Genomic DNA, 11,320 nt, shown 5'->3' with positions numbered 1-11,320 from the left:
TGTAATGGGCCCTGCGGTTTTAAGGGCCCCGTGTAGAGGAAATATTTTTAAAAGAAATGTTGCTTTTGTGTGGCAAGAGCAATACAAAAACCACAACACGAAAGATCGGATTTTTTAAAATAAGACTGCATTATATAAACAAAATTTTGAGTGCTTTCATTAAACGTGAACGTGGCGTTTCACTACAAACTATGGATGGGATCAAATTTTATGCCAGTAAAATACATCGTAAGAAACGTTGGTCTCGTCATTGTAAGAAAATCATTGTTGAAAAACAACCTTAATGTAAAACGCTTTAGTTAAACAGTCTTCGTAAATATTACAAGTTTAATTGCATATATTTTGTTTTATATAACCTAGGAAATTATTACTTTTTTATAGTTTTTGTGGATAAAATATGTCAGTTGGGGGACGGGGAAGCGAGGTTTTGGACCGGCAGGGGGGGGCGGAAACTTGATCCGCCCTTGTTAATGACTGCACGACTGGCACTCTGATGTAAGTCATGAAACCTCTGTCGTACTTATTGGTGCGTATTTATTTGAAAGATTTATGAATTTGATATGCCGTAAAAACCATAGAAACTCACTAACCATACTCAAATCGAGAAAGATTATCATTAAAATGTTCAGAAATATGTCAGCTTTTAATTTGAGAATGACACCTTTCTAGTTTAAAAAATTTGTAATGTTTGTTACGTTTGAAATACAATGAAGGATACTTTTAGTAAAAAAAGGTTTTCATGTTTTTTTATTGTGTATAGGACTGACTGTTTACAATTGTTGATATTCAACCTCATTTTTATTTGGTTGATACGAGTTATTGCTTTATGCCTATGAACCTCATTTAAATAAATGTAAATTAAACAAGACCGTACTAGACTATGTCCATGTCCATGCAGACTAATCTGACATACCTCCAAAGTTGAAGACTCGTTGTCATACTGTACTCCCTATTGGGCAAACGGAAGTAAGATTTCAGCCAGTTTTAGCAGGAAGGAGCGCAATAAATGTGTATGATAAATTATTTTTTTACTTTCAGTTTATAACAATGTGCAACGTAAATATGGATGTAATAATCTCATTGCAATAGTATTGTGGGAAAGCCGTCAATTAGAGACGGGATGTTTATTAGAGAGAGGCGTCTCACATAATCTTTATTTGACACGAGACTTTTGTTTGATAGACAGGCGGCGATTATTGGCTCATTTACGGTGCGGTAAACTGATATCGACTTCTATCGTACTTCTAAGTTTGAACTATATTTCCAAGAATGTCATCAGCAAGTTCCCGGATAGTCTTCATTTTCACTTTCTGAGGCCGGGGTTAAGTAATATTACTGATATGCAGTTGTTAGACAATAAATTTTTGATGTATTTTACTGTTTTTGAGGCCTGCGCTATACGGACGAATTTAATTCACACGAATTCAAATATCGCAATTTTATTCGACGATACTGCGACGTATAACTTGGAAACTCACATCTCATAAATTAAATTCGACAAAGTGAATTAGATTCGTCGGAGATTGACGCATTATGCGACACAAATGGACGATGAACTGAAGTCGCATTGAATTAAATTCATTAATTATATAAAAATATTTCAACCAATCATACACAGCGTTTTATTTCATGGCGGCAATTCAGCAGAAATAGTTATGAAACAATATGGCGGATGCAGATTGTTTTGTTTGTGATGAGCCAACAAAATATCGTTGTATAACTTGTAACCTTCCCATTTGTAATGTATGCTACGTGGCAGAATTAGATGAAGATACATTCGGATGGTTGGCTCAAGTGAGCGTGGGTTATTGTAATAAAAGTGCGATCGACAAGCGGGTAAATAAGCCAAAACATATTGATCAAGTGAGCTGAACCATAAGTAGATTGAAAAAGAAACAAATTAATTCAGGCCAGGAAAATGCTAGTAAAAATCACGATGAGATAGAAAGCAGCTCTGATAGTTCTGACAGTTCTTGCAAAACCAGGCAAAAGGTTAAAACAAAGAGACGTGGAAGAAAGGCAGCTTGGAAAGATCGTCATGTTGATGACCTTGTTGATGTAATCGTCATTGACGAAAACTTCAAGAAAAATTTAATTTTACTAATATTGAAAAGAAAAAAAACACTGAGGTTTGCCAACGTGTTTTGGAAGTTCTGCAAAAAAGATATTCAGAAAAAGATCCAGCTTTCATCTTTCCATTTGATGTCAAACAATCAGAATAAAATTCAAGTGGTGTGTTGCCATTTGTAAGAAGATGTGCCTTACAATACGAATCGTCACCGGCATTAAACGGATCCAGGATGAAAAGGGTTACAGTAAGTGGTTTACTTTGTTATACCCTCTGATAAAGTCTTGTGACTCTTGCCAGCCTGAGCAAGCGATTGAACCTGATGCTGTTATAGAAATAGAAAATAAAAATAACTTAGAACATGATTTTGGAGTTGATGTTGACAGTGGACCATCAAGTGGGTCAAACTTTTCTGTGGCAAAAAAAACCACATATAAGAAAAAAAGAAACTCTGAGTTATTGACTGATGCAATATTAGAGTCAGGTAAAGTTTTAAAAACTGCTGTGGAAAATGATCCCACTAAGAACATAATAATTATCATTAGAGAGGAAATGCAGCAATTCAGAGAGCAAGACAAAAAATTTATGGAACAAATGGCAATTATTGTTCAACAAAATTTACATCCAGGCTCATCTCAAACTTATCTTCAAATCCCACTGTCTGCTTATGACTGTACAGTTGGACACTTTACAAATACCAATCGGGGCTTGGAATTGAATTCATTTGATCATCAATCAAATGCAAGTGCACAACAACAAACATCTAGCAATGGGGACATGACATGGAATATGTTTAATAGCCCTCGTACATATCACCATTTATGACACTGTTTTTGTATTTTAATTTCTTTACAAATACTTTATTTGAACACAAATTGAGAAACATTCTTTTGTTTTTTTAAATATGACTGTTTTGTTACTGTTTTTGTAAGAAGATATTCTTTTATGTTTAAGAGAAATATGAGAATGAACAGAACATTACATTTTACTATGGCTGCATGAAGCGTATCTTACAAGTTCTTCAAGTGTAATAATTCACTAAAAATCCTAAACATAGAATACTTCTGTTATGACCCTCACCTAAACATTCAGTTATCTCTAATAAAGTCCATAGTGCATAGAATTTCAATGAAAACCAAGTAAACATTCCAATTTAATGCCTTGCGCATTGGCATAAACTGGCTAGCCAGTTTGGTCATGCTAAAAAAATATCATCTGGCTCCCTCCATGTAAATGACTTCTACACAAATAAATATTACTAATGATCTATAATTTATATAGCACAACCTGGTTTTGCCACTGAGCAATGGTAATAAATTGCTATGTTTACGTGCTGCTTGTACCAGAGGTTTTTTCTTTCCATAAATATTCAGAAATTGATGAACGAATCTGTTCAGCTTTGTTGCATGTGTCCCTAGTCTTTTCACAAGCCCTCATTTTAAGAAAATCTCTAACTACTGCTCTATCTCTTTGCTGATAAGTAGCAGGATCCACTGAAATGTCAAGGTGAGAAGAAAGAACTTCCCCTCTTTCAATACAAATATTGTGCAAAACTACACATGCTAATATAAATACTTTCACAGAATCTTTGCTACATTCACATTTCCTGTACAAAATCCGCCATCGACTTTTTAACTGTCCAAAGGCACACTCAGAGACCATTCGAGCTCTACTGAGTTGATAATTGAAATTGCGTTGCTTTTCCATCAAGACACCTCTTGAATAAGGCTTCATTAGGTAGGTTGAAAATGGAAATGCAGAGTCTCCAACAATTAAAGGAAATACATTGCAATTGCTAACTTTCTTAGCAATGTTTGGAACAATTTCTTGGTTTTCCATCTTCTTCCAAAATGATGTTGACTGTAAAATAACAGAATCATGAGCATTACCTGGAAACCCTGCACTTGCCCATACAAATCTGCTCTTAGCATCAACTAGTGCAATTAAAACAATCGAATAGAAATTTTTGAAGTTGTGATATTCTTTTTGTGATTGTTGACCTCCTGTTGGGCAACTTATTGGAATATGGCACCCATCTACAGCACTCCATTAGCAAGGGATTTGCCACAATTTCTCCATATCTAAAATTTTTTCCTTGAAATTTTTTCTGTTTTGGGAAAATGATTTGAGACTTGTTCCCAAAGCTCACAAACAATAGCATCACACACTTCTATAATTATTTTTCGTACTGTACTAACACAAAGTCCTGACATTTCCGCTATGGTGTAAAAGTAGTCACCTCTACCTAAACGATATAGGCAGATGGCTAAACGACATTCCGGTGAAACTGGCTCTTCTATAACAACTTTTTTCTGAAGTTTATGCCGAATCTTTTCGAGAATAAAGTTAAAAGTACCTTTCGAAACTCTAAAAGCACCTTTGAATTGCTTATCCGAGTAATTTTCCCAAATGTTACTCTACCATCCAATGTTTCTCGGTAAGCGACGACAACTTCAAATCCTTGGCTTCAGAGTTCAGAGTGGTTATTGTTTTAACACTTGCCGTCACATTCAGTAGTGACAGAGCAGCTATAATTCTCATATACCTTTAGCAATAAAGTAGAACGGTGAAGCAATAATAGTAGAACGTACCACTTAAAAAATCTTCTTTGTCGCTGTCTCAACCGACGTTTGTAAATTGTAAGCAAAGGAGTAATTTGTTTAACTAATGGAGGAACCATCTTGTTTTTCCAAATCATGAGCTGTTGATAGGAGTCTGGGGGCGAGCACGGAGTTTTATGAATTAAATTCGACAAAAAAATTTGACATATAACTTTGCCTTGAGTTTTTGTCGCATTATTGTCGAAGTTAATACAATTAAATTCGTGTGAATCATTATAGAACTCAATGGTGTGAATTAATTCGTCCGTATAGCGCAGGCCTGACTATCATTAATTAAGAACATGGATTTTCCTTCCAATAAAAAGTTCATTGTTGTGCTTTTGGGTGCTAGTGGCAGTGGGAAAACATTTTATGGTAGCGAACAAAACAAGAGATTTACAGAACCTTTGTTTACATTCGTTACGAAACATGAGGATCTTGCAAGATGTAATGTTATGTATTTTTCAATCAGCAAAGAACTTCGTAACCAAAATATGGTAAGTGTTTGGCAGGATGAAACTAATTTTTCAGTTGTAAAGGATGCTTGTAAAGATTTGATCAGGCAAACTTTCATGAAGTTTAAGACCTTAAATTATCAGGTATTAATTCTGGACAGTGCGAAAGATTTGGAAGACGCCGAATTTATCGATTTTGAAGCAATGAAAAATGATTTGGAGGTAAGATATGCAATTTTGTTCGACGTTTCATATGAAACTATAGAAAAAAATTGGGCCACTCGAAACGATGACCGCGATGATTTTCGTGGCCCTGCCCAAATTTATCTGCGTAGCTGGTATGTTAAAGCTAATGATATTTTAAATTATTACAAAAGATCTCAGCGTCTTCTGAGTGTAAATGACTATATCATTCAGAGATCCTGGTTTTTGTATAATCAACTGAACACATTGTCCCCGAAACCAGATTGTCCAAATAACCTACATGCAGCATTGATTCATTCGTCAAAATTAAAAGATATCTTTTACAATCTGAATAATGTACTCCAGGTTCATCAATTTCAGTTTACACAGCCAGTTTCCTTCGTTAACAACAGTAGAGATTTAGCTTGGGTGACCAAACTTGGCCAATATTATGTTACACCTAAGACTAATGGAGTTCGTTGTCTCATGTTGAAAATAGCCTGTGGCTGTTATATGATTACAAGAAAGAATGAAATTTATCCATGCTCAATAGTAAATAGTCAATTGCCTCTCAACACAGTCTTAGATGGTACTTTGCTCCCTTCGGAAAAGATCTCTGATATTTACTCAAAGAAAAGCTTGCCTCTAAAGGAAAATGTCTTTTTGGCATTTGATATTCTGGCCAAATCAGACGAAGTTTTATGGAAATGGCCTTTCTCTGTCAGACAAGATAATCTTATCCAACTTCCTTTGAGTGATGATATTGATATTGTCATGTTTGATGCACAAAATTTTGGAGAAACATCACACATACTTTCTCTGAAAAGTGAAGTGATGAGTGTTCATTGTGCCATAAAAAGACATTATTTATCTACTCCAAGAGAAATCTTGAATTGTCTTGAGACCTTGTCTAATCTTCCATATTTATCTGATGGTATGATTTTTACCCCTGACACTCCCTACATGTTTGGATTCGACTTTATGCTTTTTAAATGGCAATTTGAGGAATCAATTCATTGTGACATACTCTTAAATGATTTAAAAAATGGAAAGCGTGAATGTACGGTAGAGTTTAGTGAAAATGTGAAAAATGGTGACTTGTGAATTAAGTGAAAATGACATCATGGAATGTCGGTGGCATTCATCTAGAAATGCCTGGGATCCATTGCTTCTACGAACAGACAAACTCAAACCCAGCAGCAACAAAGCAATTAATTTTATTAAGAAGCTTTGTCAAAGACCATATAGAAGGAAACAGTTTGTGAAAGATTTAACTGACCTTGAATACCAGGAGCAACTGAATATTGATTTAAGTGAAAACAAATCAGTTCATGTACTTCATCCAACCTCGAGTTATTCTTTCGAAGAGCTATATTCAGCAATAAATGAGCAAGTAAATACTGGTTACGTTCAAAAAACGGTTGACACTTCAACAGAACTTCAAATTTTTTGTTACACCACAGCATTGACAAATCCAATTCTGTCCCTGTGCAGAGGACTAGTCTTACATCCTGACACACAGACCATTGTAACCAAGCCATTTGTTCGATTCTTTAAAGGTAAAGAGAGAGATTTTTCAAACTATTTGTGACTTGCATAGAATTATGCTGTATCATTGTAACAAGAATTATCAATGATGAATCTATATATAATATGGGAAGAAGAAATAAATAAATTGTGTACATGTAACTTGTTCATATGTGCAATACGTGAACAGAAATATAACTATATTATTGTTCAAAAGTCGGACATGCATGGCTTATAAGTAGTCTCTGTGCTTTGATTGTTTAGCTTCTGACAAGATGAGTTCCACTAACAGCAAATAAGTTTATTTTTTGTGTGTAGAATGCGGCAATCATTGTGCAGATGAGGAAGTTGAAGCTACCATGAAGTATGATGGCTCACTTGGTATTGCGTTTCTTTGGGAAAATGATTTAAAGGTGACGACAAAGCGAAGAATGGATTCCGAGCAAGCCACTTGGGCAAAGCAATGGATTAACCAACACTGTGATATCACAAAATTTGAATTTGGCCACACTTATATGTTTGAAATTATCTACAAATGTAACACAGTGATTGTAAACTACCCTTTTGATGGACTTGTTCTTCTAGCAGTGACTGATGACATTTACGGTCGTGAGTTTTCTTTTGAAGAATTGTTGCGTTGTGCTCAACAAATTGGCTTTTTCATGGTGCCACCACGATTTAAAGGTACTTATGACGAAATTCTTTGGTACTGTGGTGGAATCGATCTTGGCGTACATGATTCTAAAAGAATCAGCTCTGCAACCCACAGCACTAAACACAGCGGTGACGTGAAAGCCAGCAGCTCTACAGCCTCTATTTTACACGGCAGTGCAACACTTAGCAGAGCGACACTATCTGGGAAAGCAAAAAGTGTTCATCAGGAAGAAGGTTGGGTTGTTAAATTCATTGATGGATCACGACAGAAGATTGTTCATAATTGGTGGAAGGAAGCCTTTAGATTGGCACAATTGGCCCATCCACAGATTGTTTGGTTGCTGCTAACACAAAATAAATTTAAAAATATATTTAATGACATGCCTCCTCACATTCGTAAAGAAAGTCAGCGCATGTTACGAGCTATTGGTAGGAAATTTATGAAAATTGTAGAAGAAATTCTCGGTAGTAAAATTGAACCGGAATGGAATTTCGATTCATTGGAAATCATTGTTTATCCAGAAACTCTCACTTCTCTAAGTTGGCATTTGTTGTCGTTCCAAAATCCGCTTGAAAAACAAATATCACCAATTAGTGGTAAACTTAACCAAGATAAACGATTACCAATTTTAAACTATATTCGCCCTGTAGCTCCTATCTTAAATGACTACGTTCCAAGCGATAATTTTAGCCAAACATGGTGCAAAGGATGGAAAACATTGCCTATTGATGACGAACGTTTTATTCAGGAGGTTCTTCAAAAAGATCATTGTTGTCCTCCACTTCTTCTCTTTCCTGTTGAGTTGATTTTGCATGTATTAGAATTTTTGGATGGAGTAAGTCTGGCTAAGATGTGCCAAGTCTGTGTGATGATGCTGCACATTGTAAATTCCTCTGCAGTGTTGAAAATAAAAATTGCAACTGCGAAGGAAAATTTCAAGACAGCAAAATTGGATGAATTTTGGGAAAAGTTTCGTAAGAAAAGAGACTGGTCACCAGAGATACACAGCTTGTATGGATCTTCGTGGGGATATGAGTCACCTTGACAAATGAAACGAACATTTTCCTGAGACTGGATATTTTACTCATCATTTTTATCTTATAGGAGTTTCTAAAATTTTATTTGATTGCATACTGCAAAGAATGTGTTATTGAATTTATAGTTGATAAAATTTAAATCACTTGAGGAAATTACATATTTTAGAACAAAATTTTTGTATTTATAGATCTTAAAACCTTTTCTCATCGTATATATTCTAAACACATATTCTAATCGTAGTTTTATGTTGTATAATTCTCGAACAACTGAATAAACGAAAGTTTAACGTGTTCATCGTAAAATTTTGCCTCCACTATAAAAAAAGCCCTAAAAGGGAAAATTACAACACAAAAATGTGAGTCGAGCAACTGTGTCATAGTGGAGCATTTACAGGTTTTTATCCCAACGCTCAATGTACGTTGAATATGGTTATTTTTATGTCACAGTTTTCGCAGCAGTTTAGAATGCTTTCTCTGTAATCTCAATTCCCCAAATCATTAAGGTGAACAGTACTTCCACCTTCGATAAATTTGGGTTAGGTGGTGCGGAGATTATTTGAATTTGACTAAAAGTTTAGCAAAGATGTGCAGAGACTACAGAAATGTGCAACGTTTTAAGAGAAATATAAATACATTGAAACCTGTACTAAGCAACCCTCGCATTAAGAAACTGCCATTTAGAGACCACTAATAATTGGACACGATCGTGTTGGGCAGAACAAGTTTTTATGAAAACCAAGATTATTGGAACTTACTGAATATTTAGCAATTTGGTTATTCCTGATACACTGAAATCTTTCCTAAATGTAAGTACTTACACCGTTTGTCGATGATTTCCATATTTAAGTTATTTCCTTATTTGGAAGGCCTTGTGACGAGCCTCCGTAGCAGACACTAGTGCGTCCCCAAGATCTTTTGCACTTTTAGTTGTTTATGCTTTAATTTTTCCTAATCTTTTTGCAGTGAGAGCGCACTGTAAAAGCGACATATAGGTGCATAATGGTGCATACCATTGAATGATAAACAGAAATACAAATACTTCGAAAATGCTGTGTAACCTTGTCAAATATATGGAAAAAGCTCTGTTTAGACACTTTGGGTGAATTTGAGTGTTTAAAAGTTTTCATAAATGGAGCGTCAGTTTCGGTGAATTAAGGTAACTATCAACGGGCGTTTTGTAGATCAAAACTGTAGATATTGGTGAAAAGGCCACTAAAATGGGCACTGTAAGTTGTGATTACTAAATGTGTATCAAAAGTGGGCACTAAGTGAAACGTCCCTTACAATTTGATGTCAGTAGTAAATGATACATGTTGGGATTTAAATATTTTGCCCATGTTAATGTCTGAAGACAAAACGTCCAATAAAACTTGCATAGCTTGCGATGCACTTTAAAGAACAGTTGGTTTTTTATAATTTTCTCTTCCTGCATGCTTACTTTTGATGTTTTAAACGATTTGGCAAGTCGCAGATCCCAATATAAATTTTTGTCTTCTAACAAATATAGATGCTGCGCATGCTCTGTGGATGTGTTTTAAAAATTTTATTTTCAGTATAATATAATACGAATAAATACGGCCAAAGACTGACTTCATTCACATGTTTGTAAGACCGAGATGACAACTGAAAGTCTGAAAATTTTACAATCGTGAAAATAAATCAATTAAGTCGCAACTAAATCATGGATTAATAAATATAAGAGTTTGTTATTCGAAATGAATATTTTAAATAGTGCTTTGCACTATAAAATATGTGAAAATTGCGACTATGAATACTTACGTAAACAAACTGTAAACGTTTTTGTGTAGAGTTATTTAAACAAAATAAGTTCTCACGCAAAATTTGCATACCACCGCTGTTCTTTTGTACTAACACAAAACATAATTGAAACTTAATTTAACAACAATTTATCATTAAAATAATTATGCATCTTCGTAATACTGGGATAAGTTAGATATCTCTATAGCAAGAGCTAATATCCCGCTTCTGTTTCGTAAAATATTCCAGTATACGGAGAAAATGTCATTAAACTCATAATTGTAAAACTAAAAGGTAAGTTTATTATTTATCTTTATTAAGAAATTATATATATATACAGTCACGACAACTTTGACTTTGTATTGGAATGAAGCTTGAAATTAATTTACTTATGATTTGTTAGCAATGTAGACAAGATCAGTAAACATTCAATATTTACTTCTTTTAAATAACTTCTTCAATTATCGTCATATGGAAAATCCAAACTGTCTCTTGCATTATTGGAAACTAACGACTTGTTGCTTAAGAATAAAACCTCATCATTAACAAAAACAATTGAAAATTCATACATTTATGTTGAGAAAAATTGCCTTTACAGGAGTTAAGCTTATCGCTAAGCAGTTTCTTATGACAAAGTTATAAAATAAGGTTATAAAATAAGAAACTACCAGACTTAATTAACCGCCCCCATATATGTTAAAAGAAAAGTTATTTGTAGAAGGGCTCAAGTATTTTTCAAATTAGGAAACATCGTGTCCAAAAAAATATCATTGTCAATGTAGAATTCTCATATCAAACAACAATGTAAGCATTTGGCTTCACCCCCAATCAGTTATATTATATGTTTAATTTAACAATGTATAAAGCAGTTTGATTTTATTTTTTGTGGTTTTAAATCAATGTACAATTGACCTCAGTACTTATATTTTATGTTTTTAAGATCGCGTGTTGCAAAATCCAATACAACAGTCTGCTTTTTTACTGTTGTCATGAAGTTAAACTAGAAATTCGAGTAAAAATAAGCGAAAAAATTTCAC

At 34.3% G+C, this 11,320-nt stretch overlaps 1 protein-coding gene and 1 long non-coding RNA gene across 3 annotated transcripts; one reads left to right on the top strand and one right to left on the bottom strand.

Annotated features, from left to right (window-relative positions):
- Positions 1 to 2,886: 2,886 nt before the first annotated feature.
- On the bottom strand, positions 2,887 to 4,756 carry LOC124439939. The gene is made up of 2 exons (XR_006946502.1): positions 4,425 to 4,756; positions 2,887 to 3,928 (listed from the first exon to the last, which is right to left on the bottom strand). It is a non-coding gene; the product is annotated as an uncharacterized LOC124439939 (long non-coding RNA).
- A 109-nt stretch (positions 4,757 to 4,865) lies between these two features.
- On the top strand, positions 4,866 to 7,842 carry LOC124439938. 2 transcript variants are annotated; one of them, XM_046990237.1, is made up of 3 exons: positions 4,866 to 5,165; positions 5,268 to 6,865; positions 7,152 to 7,842. In XM_046990237.1, exons 1-2 carry the CDS (start codon positions 4,971 to 4,973, stop codon positions 6,408 to 6,410), a joined length of 1,338 nt encoding a protein of 445 aa, XP_046846193.1. In that variant the 5' UTR covers positions 4,866 to 4,970; the 3' UTR covers positions 6,411 to 6,865; positions 7,152 to 7,842. The 2 variants fall into 2 exon arrangements, with proteins under 2 accessions (XP_046846193.1, XP_046846192.1); XM_046990236.1 differs by having other exon boundaries at positions 4,866 to 6,865.
- The last annotated feature ends 3,478 nt before the right edge of the window (positions 7,843 to 11,320 follow it).

Source organism: Xenia sp. Carnegie-2017, unplaced genomic scaffold (assembly GCF_021976095.1).
Source record: "Xenia sp. Carnegie-2017 unplaced genomic scaffold, XeniaSp_v1 HiC_scaffold_2, whole genome shotgun sequence".
Taxonomy (NCBI): domain Eukaryota; kingdom Metazoa; phylum Cnidaria; class Anthozoa; order Malacalcyonacea; family Xeniidae; genus Xenia; species Xenia sp. Carnegie-2017.
Note: the sequence above shows the minus strand (reverse complement) of the source record. Positions and strands in the feature narration are given on the sequence as shown.